The following is a 16,942-nucleotide window of genomic DNA, read 5'->3' on the forward strand; positions in this document are numbered from 1 at the left end:
GTCCATACTGTTCTAGACACATGGCAAACAACCAGTGTTCTGGGGACCTTCTTTTCCTCTGAGAACAGCTTGTTTGTTCAGTTATGGAAATAAAAAAATAATTTCCGTATTTGAATTTCTTTTCCAGAACTACATTGTGCCCTCTCAAAGGGGAGATGCATAAACAATCTTAGTGCCTGCCTGCTCAGCACACACTTGCAAAAGCAAACCTAAGTACACGAAAGGAATACTGCGAATACATGAAAGACATAACTGTGATAAGAATGATTAGTGAAGTTGCTATGGATGGATGGATGCACATCTCGACAACAACCTACTCCCACGATTGCCCGTCCTCCAACATGTGCGCAAGGTTTCTATATGCAAAGTGACACCCGGTGTAAATGCACCGTCACATTCTGTCCCCTGGTAAAAATATCCTCCCACAGTGAATGTATTAAATATAATACCCTGGCAGAGAAACAGACTGCAGTCACCTGGATCACCTTTACGTTTTATTTAAATATAGAACAGTAAATATATCACATATTCAGTGTGCACTCTACTCGGGATAGAGAGGGTCTGTTCAACTGACAGCAAGTTAAAGATTCACATCTGCATGAGACTTCAAATCCAACAGAGCCTCTCTCAGATGTATTAACTACTGTTCATAGCTGCATGTTACTGGTGTAATCTGTAAGAACGGGCCACCTTTCATTCACACTCAATCCAATAGGGACTGACCACTAACTGCTGCAAAACTAACTAGCTAGTTAGCTCAGTTAGCCATGCAGCTAGTGGACCAGACTGGGAGAACTGGGGAATGTTGGTTTTTGCACTGCTAGCACAGGAGCTTTGGACCAGCTAGCTTCAGTAGGCTAGTAAACTCTGCAACACAGTACATAGACATCATAACAATAAGATGATCATTTTAGTAAGTTTTTTTTAACTTTCATATTGCACCTTAATAATAAGCTGCATACATACAGTATATATACAGTCCAAACATTTCTGTATATATGAAATAGTCTCTTAATAAACTTCTGTTGGGTGAAAAAATATTATGAACAGTAGAAAGTGTGAAATAATTCTGGTGGCACATTATACTCTCCCATCAACAAGGTGTTGTAAACATAAGAAAATATCAGAAAACAGTTTATAGGTGTAATACGCTTTATGATGGTATTTCTACCATAATGATTACATAAAACTTGTTCCAGACATTCCGCAGGCTCAGTAATCTCTACTGAAATGCTTGTTGACTTTACCAACAGTCACTAAGACGACTAAGCTTATGACAAAAAACGTATTTTCTTCCTCCATCCATGCGAGCTCCATCTTCACCCGACCATCCGAGTCCTGATAGGAGATCTGGAAGTGCTCACCATCATAGTCATAGGAGACGGGCGTCTTCTCCGGCTTCATGGAGACGGGAGAGCTGACACACCAGAAGGGTTTCTTGAATTCATCCAGCAGCGTCAGACTCATGATACAGCAATTCTAGTAAAAAAAAAGCGAGGTTATGAACATGTCAAGTCCTTTAAATGGAAGCTGTTAAGGATTCAGTGGGGTTTAATTTACTATGCATAAGACAGCAAGACATGATACAGTTAGAGATTCTGCTCAGCCTGAAGATGCATTTCTTTCTCCCTACAACACACAGTGAAACTGTAGCCAACAACACATGTTGTACCTGCACGGCACCCAGCAGGGCCTCACACCTCCAGGGCAGGGTGATGCTGCCCGACACTGGTGTGTGCTGCGAACAGTCTGTTCTGCTAATGGCAGTCAGCTGGATATGGCCGTCACTGATCTCTGCTGCTCAAAGACAACAACACACGACAAGTTAGGTGTATTATATTCAGCATTCTGGTTTTAGGTCACCTGATTTGTAAAAGCTAAAAGTGTTGACGTAAAAAAAAAAAAAAAAAAAAAAAGTGAAGCAATTTACAAAACATGGGATTCTGGAGATTTTAAATCAATCATATAAGATGATACAAACATTCTGATGTTCCCTGGATTTAAATCTATGAGCCATATAATGATGGTTTGAAGGTAGTATTTGTCCCGTGCTCATACAATATGTGCAGTAAAATGTAAGGTGAAACACATCTGAGACTGTGAAAAGATTACTACAAAAACCTGGAATGATATAAAAGAATCATTTTAAGATAAATAAAATACTGGCCTGGGACGTAAGTGGGCGGTGCAATTTGTCAGTATAAAAATGTAAAATGTATCATGTCACTGTTGTGGGTAAAACCATTTTCTTGTCATTTTGTCATTTATTGTAGAGCAAAACCTAGTTTAGTTTATTTTATGCAGCACAAAAAAACTAAAACAATGGAGTGTGGCACGATAATTGAGCTGTCTCACACCCTGAGTAAAGAAGCTGCTCTGTACTCTGGTGGATATATATGGACACCTCTGGAACTATTCCAGCAGTTCTGGTCACACTGTCTCTTCGTTCTGAATTATTATTATTAGCCTGGCTCCTCCAGGCTGCAGCTAACCATACACATGGACAATCATTTGTTTGCGAAAATTTTGATATTGATTTGGGGACCATGACATGGCTAACTAGCTAGCCTTGTTGTTAAACATACCATCAAATTACATCTACTGTTTGTCAACCACGCACAGTGTTATAGACAGTGAATCTTGCTAGCATAACATTAGCTTTCTAACTAATAGCTGAGCAGACTCCCGTTGTATCTAAGATTTGTCCTATTTGCTGGGGTAGTGCACGACGTCTCCCTTGCTTAAGAAACTTATGGGATTGTAATGACTGTTCCACATATAAGTAAAGCTCTCAGGTGTTGCCAGGGAAACAGAGTTACTGCTTTTGAAAAACTTTATATTTTGATCCCAAAAAGCATGAAAGTATACTTGGTCTCTGTTTTATTCTGCTTGACAAGTGACCATGGTGTAAGCAGGATAATGCCCTTAACTGTCCGCCTCCATGTCATCCATTCATTACTGATAACAGACACCGCTTGGGGCCTGAATGTGGAGTATATGCTAAGTGCAATATGCAAATGTGCAGGGTTGTGCTAAAGTTCCATAGGGGACAATGTCCTACACAGCCAAGGGTATAGATGTCAGAGAGTTCACTGTCCTAATGGCCTGAGAAAAAATCTGTGTTTGATCAGTTCCTACATTATAACTATAGATATGTGCAAGAGTTTTAAAAAGTAAAAGGAATGAGAGAAAAAATAGAAACAACTAGGCAAACTGAGTCTTGCACTTTACATGAACCCTGTATTCCTCTTTCCATGCACATGAATCACACCTGATCTGATTAGAATATGAATATAAATAAAGTACCTCTCCGGCAAAAGAGCTGGGAGAAGCATCCCGACATGAGCTCGCTCACAGTGTCGTGGAGAACAATGTATAGTTGGTAATCATGGAGACCATGTGCAGGGTCAATGTCATCAAAAGGGGGCGTGACTGCAGGCTCCACGTATGGGCTGCAGAGAGAAAAGAGCAAAAAAGTTAATGAAACTCTGCAGAGAGTGAAGGGAACATTAAGACATGTTTTTTTTTTCATAAAAAATGCATCTCAGAGTTTGTTTGTTTTTTTTTACTTTTTTGGACTGTAGTCATAATGTTCTGTAACACTGTGAAACCAGGAGAGGGAGCTAAGACCCCACTATGCTGGAGTCGGAGCCGCAGGCCTTCAGGGTGAAGACTGTACAACAACCCCAGCTCTAAATACCACAGAAACTATCACAGATTTGTTATATTTTCAGATGTATGGAAAAGGAGACTCAACCACGGTGGGGTTGGGCCTTGTGGTTACCGACCCCCCCCCCCCCCCCACCTTTTTTTTAATCATACCCTTTCAAAGAAATGTCTACTTGTGATTGTTTACCACATCGAGTGTGGACGAAGGTTGGGAGTAGCTTAACAAAAAAGCAATTCTCCCCCTCTGAGACTATTCTGTTTGCAGGACTTAGAGACCTTAAAGTGTAACAGTATAGACTTTCACCAAATCAGAAAAGAATACACTTTGCCTTTATCTATCTTGCCCCCCTCATTTATTTGCTGGGGCCCCTGTGATGGAACCTGAACCATGGGCTGGGAACCACAGATCTAGCTCACTGGTTTTTAATCATTCAATTTAATTAAAACTAAACTATTCACAACAGAAGCAAGTTTCATTAATTAATTTGATATTCTAAGGTTAAAGTGCTAATGAGTTCATGTCTGCTAATAAATCCAGCCGCTCAGAATTAACACCTGCACTGTGCCCTGATGGCAAATGAGTTAAAAATAAATAATTAACCAGTGAAATTGTTCCTGACACATGACAGAGAGAGTGCTCTCTCTCTCTCTCTCTCTCTCTCTCTCTCTCTCTCTCTCTCTCTCTCTTTATATACATATATATCTATGTAAACAGGGTACAGTCACATTATCAGCTGTGGTGGTAAAATGCAGGTTTCAGTGACGCAGGCGCCTCAAATCCCACCCTGCTGTGCATCACAGATGGGTCACATCAGCAGCATCAGATGAATCCTGTAGTGATTTGAGCTCTAACCAGCTGATGCTGATACACTGCACGCCATGTGAGCATGTGCATACAAAGGTGCCTGTTCAAATGCAGCCTACCAAACAGAAGATCCCTCGATGCTTCTTTCCACCAACCTGTGGAAGTGGAGGGTGAGCATGATGAAGGCAACGGAGGCCTGGTCCTGAGGAACAGAGCCATAGCTTAAATCTCTCCTGCCAAATCGGTCATTTTAAGCAAAAACAAAAGTATCTCATAAATAATGAATTACCCTCCAGACACCGATGATGAAGCCGGGCTGTATGAGCTTCAGTTTAACCAGCCTGTCTTGGCCGATGACCTGCGCGTTTTTAGTCAGAGCCTGCACGTCTAACTTCTCCATGAGGGACCTCGAGCCAGGTCTGACAGAGCAAGCAGAGAAAACGGCGGGTTTCACTGAGAGAGAAGAGGAAATACAGAGGAGAGTGTGTGTGTGTGCGCGCGTGTGTGTGTGTGTGTGTGTGAAGATGGACGCCAGGCTGTCTCACATCTTTAGGCCTGGGCAGTTGAGGGCTATCCTCCTGACACCGTGGAGTTGAAGGGTGGAAATCTGCTGGTAGTCGGGCAGGCAGCCTCCTCCACTCCAGCACAGTGTCACAGAAGTCTCGGAGAAGCGGGACCAGCTCGGCTCATGTTTGCCCTCACACCCCGACTTATCGGAGACCGTCAGCTCCCAGGTGACGCCCAAGTTTCTGGAATGAGATGACGCGACACAAGACAGGGTTGTAGTGATAAGATGTGACAGGGTTTTGCAGCGGGAGCATGTACAGTTGTTTATATAGTGGGAGAGAGGGGTCGAGAGCAAAGAGATCTGAAAGGAATAGGTTGCCTACTTTATAAAGAGGGAAACAAGTCACTTAATATTCCCTAATAGCCACACGATGCCCCAGTGAATTGCAGTTTCTGAACACAAATCAAATGTTTGAAGGATATATTCAAAGATAATGCAAAGCAAATAATTGGGTAAAGCTGAATCTTGCTCTTTAAATCAGGCAAACTATGAGTTTAACGGCTATTACGCTTTCTTCTGACAGCAGCAGGGTGCAGCGCGACTCTGGTCGGGCTGTTCCTCTTAATGAAATGATATGCAACAAATGAAATGCAACCGCAGCTGTTGTGATAAATGTCTTGATCCAATTCTGTCTAAACTGTGATTCAGGGCTGCCCCTACTGTGATGCAGGCGGTGTCTCGCTGAGGCACCATCCAATATCAATTAAGCGGAGGAACAAAGCTAAAAACTGGAGCAGCCCAGGAGGCCCCGGATGACCCAGGGGATTTCACTCTGCGTTGTCTGTATGTGTGATGTCTTGTGAAATGATTATTACCAAGGTAAATCGCATGCTCCTCAGTGTCTCTAACAGACAAACCCCCACAGGGAATCGTCTGAGCTGGTGGGAGGAGGGAGGAAGGGGAAGATGTGCGTGCGTGCGCATGCATGCGTGTGTGTGTGTGTGTAAAGCTGTGGAAGAGGAGTTGGGGGGATAAGTAATTTATTTCAACAATTCAGACAGCCTCTGCAAGGAACACAATTATTTCTACTTCCCCTCTGTACCACAGCGACTGCCACAGAACTCAAAATTGAGTGCTGCACAGCCTCTAATCAGAGGTTATAAAAACACAGCAGAAACCGCAGTGGAAGCAATGAGGGAGCTCTCCCCTGCGTGCTGGCTTCCCCCCTGAGCAGACACGGCATTCAGACAGAGACCTCCTTCCTCACCTTTAATAAGAAACTGTCATTAAGTGCGATATGAAAAACAAACCACGCTTTTTGTTTTTGATTGCCAGCGGCTTGAGCTGTCCTCTGGTCTCTCTACCCTTGAACTTTCTTGACAGCGAGAGGTGGAAGTTTTGCTGTTTGCTAACCACGAACACAGGGTTGCGCGGGTTCCCATGACACCTCTCAGAGCTGCTTCCAAGTGTAAAGCAGATAAACACAACAGGTGGCAAACGGCAAGATCTTGGCTTTACACGAAAGTATGACAAACACACTGCGCGTTAGGTGGTTCAAAAAGCAGTGAAGCCGTAAAATATAAAACTATTTGACACGGGGACGTCCAGAGAAAAAAAACAAAATGTTGTACCCACCTCAGTAGGTAAGAGGTTCAAATGCTTGTAAGCACTCGATTAGCTTGACTCAAAAGCGACACTTCTCAGGCTACTCAAGTGTTTGCTAAGTGAAACTAAGTGCTTGGTACATTAAATAAAATCACACACCTCAGGTACTCCATCTAAGCGGTTTTCAAAAAGCTGTTTCTGTTTTTTTAGCCGTGCTCAGTCTCTTACCTGAGGACCTGTGCCGTTTGGGCGGGCAGCCCAGTGTGAGAGCTGATCCGTCCAAGCTGTCCTTTCCAATTCAACGTGCCACATTCGGCTACAGTCCTGAAGTACCGCCACTTCCAGTAGCCTGCAGCGTGATCCAGCACCTCCTTTGTGACCATCGCTCGTCTGTGCTTTTTATTCTTGTTGAGTTGTACTCTGCAAATCCTCTTCCACAGAGAACTGTATCCAATGACGGTGGAAGATACGTACATAAAAGTGAGAGATTACTGTGAGCGAAAATGATTGCAAAAGGCTTAGAAGACAAATGACGATATTAAAAGTGTTACTGCTAACATTTAGCCACCAGATGTAGTACTCCATCTCCCCCAGACGATTGTGTTCACATCAAAGCACCGCTGAATTATCTGCTAGCTAACATTAATGTTGCTAAATGTGAGCTATCTAAAACAAGACGGCCAACGTGAGGCAGCACAGTTGCTGGGCACATATTGAACAACTCGGCCATTTATACGTTTTTTTTAAAAAAAAATTCACAAACTGGCAAAAAACAATACTCTTGATGCTGAAGAAGCATGGACACCACTCCTGGGTTGAACTTCTAACTAAATTTCTAGTTCAGGTTTCATGGAAATTATGCTTTGAGTACTGAATATATGATTATAAATGTTTCATAATCCCTGTAAGCAGTAATGTTTCTACAGTGTATTCAATATAGTGATATATACACTTTAAAAGTTCAGATTCTCCATATATTTTCCACACATTGTCATTCACTGGGGAGTCATTTATGGTTAAGTAAAGAGAGGTTGCCAGATTGTCTCAGATACGACTAAGAATTGCTAAAAGCCATATTTAATTAAAAAGTGAATCAATCTTACACTGCAGGTATATTTTTCAATACAAATCAACTTATTAACGTCAAAATTGTTATTTCTTCACATTCTGCTCTGATATTTTAATTTGTTTTTAATGTGTTCACCAAAATTCCCACATATTGGACCGTCAATGTGTTAACAACAAACAATTTTGATAATCAGTTAATTAAATTAGTCATTCTTTGGAGAAAAAAATGCCAAAAATGTATAGCTTCTCTTTTTATAATAATTCTATATACATTTTTAGTCTGGCATGACAGTTAACGGAAGATTCGGGGGTTTTGGACTTTGGCCCAAAAAAATCCATCAATTCTAATTGGTCTATAATTTTTCACGATTTGATACCAGAAGATTAATCAATTGAGCAACAGAGTGTTTGGCAGATCAATTGAATTGTTAGTTGCAGCCCTACACTGCACTGGTATATTTTTCACTTGCTTAGAGATAAAAAAAAAAAAACAAAAAAAACAAATAGAGACAGCGCTAAGTCTCTGCAGCGCAGTGCTCAGATACTTCCTGACTTGTAAACTACCTTTGCTTCCACTTGGATTGTCTTCCTCACATACTCGTGGATTTAATGTACTATGTGAGCTGCATCAACAAGGCCTGGATGGTACTTACTTCTCATTGGCGAGCCGGTAGAGAAGCTTATTGACATGGCTGATGGTGAAAAGAGCAGAGGCATCCAGGTATGACAGAATCTTAATCAGGATCTCAGATGGCAGTCTACGGAAAGAGGTAATTAAACATCACGACAAGGAAGTGACACCAGTGTTTTCCTGACACCTGTTGTTTAGCATACAGTTCTTTAGAGGCATCAGTGTATGAAAGAAATATGCTCTCGACAGACTACTTTGCAGTCTTATCTTATCATATCTGGGAACACAATGAAGTGACCTGTGTTGATGTTCTCATTTAGCAGACTTGGTACAAAACAAACACAACATTAACTTCAGGGCTCACTGTTTTGTGGGAAAAAAAAAAAACTTCACGTTTTCCTCTTATTAGTCTAAATCACAAACAGAAGTGTGTTACATCCTCCTTAATTGACACCCAATGGTGTCAAAACAAAGAAGCCTCTCAGGCTACAGGAATTGGGGAATTAAAGTGTGAGTGGCATCCAATGTGTGAACAAGAAATCTTCATCCGTGTAAAATCTCGAGTCATCAATGTGAGGTCTTTTATCTTTCTTGGGTAACTATGTTTGGATACATCAAATACAATCTGAAACCAGTAATGTTGCCTTTCATTATTACACCTATTTGCATCTATTTGCATGGTTTAATGTTCTAAAAAAAAACTGGCACAAAAAAAACAAAAAATCAGCACTTCTTCTTGGTTAGAGATACTCTCCATATTTGACATTTTGAAATATTGATCATGTTTGTTTGCCTGCACCAGTCCTGGTTAATGATACCAATTCAGTCTAATTAAATCACTTCAGTAGGTGATATATTCATGACACGTTCACGGTACCTTTCTGGTCAATCACTAAAAATTCCTCTGCATACCAACAACTAGATGAAATGTCTTCTGAAATGCATGACTAAATGAATAAATCATCTTTGGTGCAGTTTTAACATGGGGAGTGTTGCATTTTTCAGCTTTAAAATACTCAAACAGTCAACCTCTCAGTGACACTTGGACCTGTCAGCATGCAGCGGCTCTGTTTTAAGTCATTTATGGCATCTTTTAGGAGTTAGGAAAAAGTGCTGTGGCACAAAAGTCACAAGTTGAACTTACAGTATGACAGTTAGTTGGCACATAAAGATGGAAGAAGTTTTTTCTAAAGCCAGTACACCATAAAACAATTCATGATTTCAAGATTTATAAGATGAGTAAAAGTACCATTATTTTCTTGAAAATAGAGTTAAAATGAGATTAGTCACTAATCATTAGTGGATCAACAGTAAGTTCATCATTAACATTAACTGAGACTGTATTTAGGCACAGTACTGTTTCAAACTATGTTAACATTAGCATGCTTTAATGACCAATGCCTAACCCAGTGTTTATCATATTCAACATCTTGTGTGTTAGCATGTCACTTAGCGCTAAACACAAAGTAAAGACTGACCTATGGCCCTACCGACCAATCAGTAAACTAAGCTACATAAATCTATGTTGTTTTTGCAACAAAAATGGAGGACAATAGCAAGCGCAGTCGTCCTGAGTGGACAGTAACAACACCAAAACATCTGAGAGATAGTTTGTGGAAGTATTTATGCTTCTAAAGTGTGGAACGTATTGCATGTCATCTCAAATTCATTCAATCTAGATGGCTGGAAAAGGTGACAGCACTACAATCTGTCCAGTAGTTGTTGAGACATTTCATGCAAAGCAAAGGATGTCATCCTCATGGTGGTGCAAGAGGAAGAGTCAGCGGGATCACCAAAGTCAGTGGGATTCATCCTCTGAGGGCCACGATTGTCTGTGCAAAGTTTCATAGCAATCCGCCCGATATGTCATTTTCTCAAAAGTCGGAGATGACAGCTTGCTGGTCGTGCTAGAGGTAAAGTCAGAGGAGCACAATTGGGGACCATAAAAGGAACCATTACGAAAAGACTGTCAGTTCCATCCCTCAAGCCTTTCAGCTAAAAATGCCAAACTTTCTCTGGTTTCATTGTTTCATAAGTGAGGATTTGCTGATTTGCTCTTTAGTATGTCATCTCAAATTTGGTGTTGAAGGCTCAACTGTTAATCAAATAATTGAAAACATAATAATGGGAAGAGTTGTTAGTTGCGGCCCTAATCCAAATTACTTTCCAACAATAGCGTGCCATGGCTTTTGCATTGCTTTAAATTAATCATATACATAAAAAAAGAGAAAAAAAATGAACTTTTTGTGTTCTATGGTAAAACAATCATGTCAACATTATGCTTTATTTTATTTCTCTGCTTTAATTGCATTTGACACACTAGGAATACGCGACACAGACACACCAGTTAGATACAGTCTGCAGGGAGAAAGGCAATCCCATGCAGACTTGTTACTGTGACCTGGCGTTTCATTGCTGTATTTACTGTCTTCATTCGATGGGGGAACGAATCCGATTGCTTAATTTGAACATATAGCGAAGTGTCTTCCACCTGTATTGATTTTATGCCGAGCTTTTATTGCGTTTTGCTGCAAACACGGTCCATAAATCCTTTTACTTACAGCGGGCAATAAAGCCTTGACTTGCCACAGCTTCTGAACACTGCCAGGCTGAAGTGTCGAATGCCAACCCAGGTGGAAATATGAGCATGTTCCTGATAGATTACCTCTCCGTGAAGTTCTGAGAGGACGCTGGAGATGATTTGTCAGCTCTTTTGGACGTCCTCACCGCCCGCACTTTGGAAGTAACCGCTTTCGGAGCAGCCATTTGTTTCACTGGTCTTGACCCCTTTGAGACGAGACAGGGACTCATTTATTTGTTACGAAGTTGAGGCCATGTAGCAGCCATGTTTTTTTAGAAGCGGTTTTTTGGGTAACGTTAGCACATTAACGACACTGTGTAAACTAAATAAGTTTGGTAAATAAAGAGCTTGTTCTACCTTTTAGCAGCCGTCTTCATGTCAAGCAGTAAATGTAATGTGACGCTTCTTTCAGCGTCCAGTCGCCATGGTGACTTGCGCCCAACTTCCTCTTCCTTTTTCGGCATAGCTGCCTTCAAAATAAAAGCGGAGACACTCAAATAGAGGGCCGAAGTCACACTCTTTCCGGTTTCTCCAAAGGACCTCGCTCTAGAAAAAACTACTTTGAGTGTGAAGGTAGCGTAACAAAAATTCACATATGATGTCTGTAAATTTAAAATGTAATTTTCCAAGTCAGTAAAGTCGAAGTTTCAAATAAAACTGTATATATATGTCATTATACACACTACACAGCCAACAGGAGAGTTAATAATGTCGTTTCCTCATGTTTTTTGGTTTAATTCAAATACTGTTGGGTCTCGTTAGCGTTATTGTGTTTCAATAACTATGTCAAATTGGTGCAGTCTTTTTTTATTTAAGTCAAATTTTGAATGTTTGATTTGGAATGTATTTTCACACTGTGGTATTTCACTACTCAGAATTAGTTAGGGATATTATATATTATTATAAATATTTCCAGTTGCAAAATAATGCAACATTTTTCCATTAGATTTTTATTGCACATCCATGCAAATGCATGTATGCACCCCCATCCCAATATGGGATAGTTATAACTAATTTGGCGCTGTGTAAAAGTAAAAGACCTATGTAGCCTCCTTCCACTACTGGATTTCTGCAGGGTTGCTGCGGTTTCAAAAGGTCCTCAAGTGATTTTGTATCACAGCTCCATAAAGCTTGGAGACTTAGAAAAATCAAAACCAAAGCAGCTGAAGCTGAAATATGCTTAATTTCAGCCTCTAGCAGCCTATATGTGAATCTCCGAAAGCACTGGATCATAAATTCTCCATGCCGCCTTGTTTCAAAAGTCCTCTCCAGCAGTTTGTAACACAGGCTTCCTGTTGTTACTTTGTAGGCTCAAAGCTCAAAGTGACATAACTCCGATGACATTATCACCATTATGTCAGAGTGAGGTGATAAGTCATGCAGGCCACAGTGCACACATAGACACATGCATTCAACAGTAATTAACAGACCTCAAAGAGATAATGTAGAGCCTCATGCTGTGGCAACAAACAACGTAAGAGGCCTCACGCTGCGGCACCAAATAATGTAGCAAGAATGGATTAAAGGATATTAGAATATGTAACATAATTAGTGAGCCTAGAAGATGCTCCAAAATTATATAGCACATTGATGTGTATAAAAAGATTAAATGGAGTGTTTGCATTAAACTTTGGATTCAGAAATAATCGATATTTGTATTAGCTAGAAGAATTAAAGCTGCATCAAACTGTCCTGAGGGCACCACCAATAAATGAAAATACCACCAAATGATCGTAATGCTTAATTAACAGGCTTTTTAAAAATGAAAGATTTATTAAACTGCTAACTTAATGACAAACACAGCAAACACATAAGAATTAATTCATGAATGAATGTGCACTACTAAATTGTGCATGGTGTCGAGTCTCCTGTTGGTCTTCCTGGAGGTCTGGGCCATCCTTGGACCTTCTTGGTCAGGTTCCATCCCACAGCTTCACTCAGTTTCTTGCACAAAGGCAGATGACATCTTACCACACCCCACTTGGCTGGGTGTTCAGGATTCATAGTCTCTTCAGTTCTAACCTTTGCTGTGTTATAACACTGATGTTGAGCAGTATTTTTCCAGAGAGTTCTCGTTTTAAAGTTGGCTGGAGCGGGAATTCAGCACATAATGTGCAGACCTGGATTCAGCTGATGTCCAGGCTCAGTGTGGCCCCACTGGCCAGAGGTGAAACAAAAAGAGTGATCTTTTGGCTTTGTCTTGTTTAAAAAGACTTTTTTCGCACAAAGGCCCATCATTACTCTGACTTTGTTTTTGTTTTGAACATAGAACGCCAGCTTAACTCTGTCCCAGTGTGTGATTTTGGACAGCATGCAAGCGTTTGTCAGAAGCAAAAGATTCAGGATTGCCTGGCGAGTTACACGACAGCCTCGGCATCTAGCACGCTGCTTTTCATACATACTGGGCAACGACTTTGCTTTCTAAGGAAGGATGCTGCAGATCGTATACAACGTTTTGCAAACAACAGGTGCTAGCTGCTGTTTAAATCCTCCAGTGGAAAGTCACAAACATTACACCATTTAACCGTCACATATACAGTGTCAAAAGGCTTACCTGTGATGAATGTGATTGTATTGCAACATTTGTTATATTTGTTATGAGGACAGTTTATATGTATGTAAATGTACAAACCAAGTTAAATAGTTATCTAAAATCAACATGTTTGGACAGTCGTGTCAGGTAAAGTCACATTTTACCTTAAATCTTCTTTCATTACAGGTTATGATCAATTCACCGGTTGTATAAATGCTTATTAAAGTTTCCTGTTCCATTGACTAAATCCCATCTTCATTTTATCTGGATTAGTGGATATGTGAAACTGTAGCTCAGTTCCTTCTGTTCCTGCGTCGAAAGACAGAAAAAAACACAGCATATTACATCAGAACCTCACGTTTTTCTCTCAGTTAATGGCGAAGTATATCATAACAGATAATACACATTCAATTCCGTGTGGTTGAGCCTATACCTTTGTTCTCTGTGCTGCAAAAACCAGCCACATCCTGGGAAGGTGGGAGTTATCAGATTAGAGGAGGCTCATCCGGTGGTGGACTGGACATTTGTCACTAACCCTTTATTTAGTGTCCTCGGTGAGTTCTTGCAGAGCTGCTCCTTGACAACATCCAGACTGGGGAGAGAGTTCATTAGTTCAACCCAAAAAAAAAAAAAAAAGGATCTCAATGCTACATAAGGCGCAAATGCAACATTTGTATCATATTTCATCTTCAGGCCTCTTTGGTGGTTGCATCCTGAATTTAAAAACTTGACCGGGGACTGCAAATCAGTTCCAGTTAGACACATATACACATTACATCTGCTGCATTTATAAAAATGTTGACCTGAATTGATCCTATTAAGGCTGGGGTTGGCAAGGTAGTAGAAACCCCACATGTACGTGCACTGCCTGACTACGCAGATACAGACTTCCCTGTGGCTCTCGCTGGCCAGCAGAAGATGTGTTAGCTGCTAGTTCGCAATGTTGAAAAAGACTTCAAAGTTTTTTTTAGTTAATATGTACATGAATTAACAACTCTGTTAAATGCCACAGTCATGTGTACCCGAGCAAAATAGCAGTCAAGAACGTATCTCAGTCTGAAAAGGTATGACAGTTAGCCTAGCTAAACTGCTGTAGGTGCCTTCTTTGTACTTACTGGGTTAGCTAGGCTGAGGGGCTGTGTGCTTTGTGCTAATGCTAGCCGTTAAAAAAAGAGTGTTGCAGCTGCTGCAGCTCTCTCCTTTAGGCCGGAGGCTGTGTGCTTTGTGGAACTCAGTTAGCAGCTGTGCAACAGTGTATCACTTCCGCTGAAGCTTAGTTAGTTCTTTGGCTTAGAGGTCGTGTGCTTTGTGTTACTGAGTTAGCTTGCTGCTGAACAACAGGCTCAAGGGCTGTGTATTGTGAGCACAGCCATCACTGTCCTTTCTTGTTATTACTCGGCGCTGTCAAGTTAGCATGTTAGTATTTGGAAATTTTGGCTGCAACTTCTCTGCCATTCTTGTGTAATTCTCTCGCTAATATCTATAGCAGTATATCAGACTTAAGTGCACAGGCAGAGCACGAGCAGGAAGGCAGGTACTTGCATACGTATAATTTGACATATTGATTTGATTTATTGACTGCTGTCAGGACGGTGACAGATTTTCTACGAATATAACACAAAAAAGTGTTTGCCATAATTTACCAGCCCAAGAATAAAATAAACAGATTAAGGGAACAAAAGTGTCAAACATTTAAATAAATTGTAGGTACCACACATACAGTGTATCCCTGATACCCCTGACACAACACAGCACTGTGACATGTGGTTTCCAAAATACCCATTTGATTACTCTGAGTGGAGGGAAGAATAAACACTTCAGTTTCACAAGAGGTTGAAATAAATTGATTCCTTGAGGTAACCTGCTTTCTGTACACACACACACACACACACACACACACACACAAACAAAACAAAAAAACACAACAAAAAATAAAAACAATAGCAGTTACTGTAAGCTCTAGCAGGCACAGTGCAGCCTGCCGTAACCTTTCTCTGGGTTAGCAATATAACTCCTCATCAGGGTGTTAGCTCAGCGCTAGCAGGGGAGGAACAGGCAAGATTGATGTTATTCGCCTCCTCACACATGCTAAGATAGAGGTCACATCTAACCGATGTAAGACAGGAGAAGCATAACACAATCTAGCCTCCCTCTCAGTCAGGGGTTTATGCGGTGGGGAGAGAGATCTCTTCAAAATGAACTTGTTTGAGAGTCTGACCTCATTTCAGAGATGAAGATGAAGACTCATTTATAGCTGCACACAAACAGATGGACGGGCAGGCAGATGGGCACACACACATATCTATTTTAAAGAGGGTATCTTGGACCTTGTGGAGCATATGGTGGCGGGAGCACACAGGGTGGGACTCATACTACATATTTGTAACAGAAGTATTATGCAACTGTATGAGGTACTGGGACTCACTTCTTTGCAACAGCATGATTGCTAATCAATGTCTCCTGCGTTGAGCAATATCACAAAGGAAATCCTGCTAATATAAAGACCCAAGCTCAACCAGGGTGACTGTGAGTCGCCTTCCTTGCAGAAGCAGATGGCTCGCTTTAAGATCCATCACACAATCGACCTCCCCATTCCTGGAAGCCAGTAGGCTCTGCTAGCTGTCAGGGAAAATAACCGTAACAGTGCTGTCAGCTGATCAGCTTGCCCGATGGACATGAAGTACCTTTGAGGGCAGTGGCAGCCCCTGGTACCATACTGCCATGTAGGCCACATCCCTTCCCTTTGCTTGTTCGCCTGTACTTGACATTTGATGTTATCTGCAGCCGTGTGTCCTTCTGCAGGCCCGGGGTCAGTTGTGGCTCTTGGATACCTGATGTCACTCTTCCGCATGGTTTGTCATTCAGCTCCAATGGTGCAATGTTTGTCAAATAGGGAGCTGAGAAAGCGGGAGATTAAGTCTAAAATGATGTCTTCTCATGTACTTCAAGTCTTAGATCATTAAACATGGATGTCTCATTTATGGAGCCAGCTGGTAGACACATTCTGTATTCATCTCAAGGCCTTTAATGCTTATTCATAGGAAAATTCAGTACCTTTAAGTGAAAGATTCAGTTCTGTCCTGTCCTCCTATTAAATATGCTTTTCATGCATTCAAAATATAGATTAGTTGTTAACACTTTACAATAAGGAACAGCTGTAGCTACTAAGGAGCTAAAAGGAATAAACAGGAGGGACTTGATGATTAATTAATCATTAATAGTAATGCCTGTCATTACATTAATTACCAATTGTCTTTATCAATTAGTATTTGTGCATTTTCAGGTAAACTGAAGTATTTACCTAGTGGAATCATTAAATACTAATTAATTACTTAATCATCAGTTACTCTTAGGGTATCTTGTGGAGTAAAACATCATACTGAGTAGTTACCTAGTACAATCATTAAATAATAATTACTTAATCATTAGTTACTCTTTATGTGCACTCAGATAAAGTCAGCTGCTACCTTAACATCAGGAACAACTCATTAAGAAAGGGGTCAGTATCTGGATTCACAGATATTTAGCTAATCATTACCTAA

At 40.9% G+C, this 16,942-nt stretch overlaps 1 protein-coding gene across 1 annotated transcript; it reads right to left on the reverse strand.

Annotated features, from left to right (window-relative positions):
* Positions 1-475: 475 nt before the first annotated feature.
* fbxo15 (F-box protein 15) lies at positions 476-11,343 on the reverse strand. The gene is made up of 10 exons (XM_037080147.1): positions 11,225-11,343; positions 10,952-11,073; positions 8,309-8,413; positions 6,816-7,031; positions 5,020-5,223; positions 4,764-4,893; positions 4,594-4,676; positions 3,307-3,452; positions 1,673-1,797; positions 476-1,479 (listed from the first exon to the last, which is right to left on the reverse strand). Exons 2-10 carry the CDS (start codon positions 11,050-11,052, stop codon positions 1,213-1,215), a joined length of 1,377 nt encoding a protein of 458 aa, XP_036936042.1. The 5' UTR covers positions 11,053-11,073; positions 11,225-11,343; the 3' UTR covers positions 476-1,212.
* Between the last annotated feature and the right edge of the window lie 5,599 nt (positions 11,344-16,942).

The sequence above is a fragment of the Acanthopagrus latus genome, chromosome 19 (genome assembly GCF_904848185.1).
Source record: "Acanthopagrus latus isolate v.2019 chromosome 19, fAcaLat1.1, whole genome shotgun sequence".
NCBI lineage: Eukaryota > Metazoa > Chordata > Actinopteri > Spariformes > Sparidae > Acanthopagrus > Acanthopagrus latus.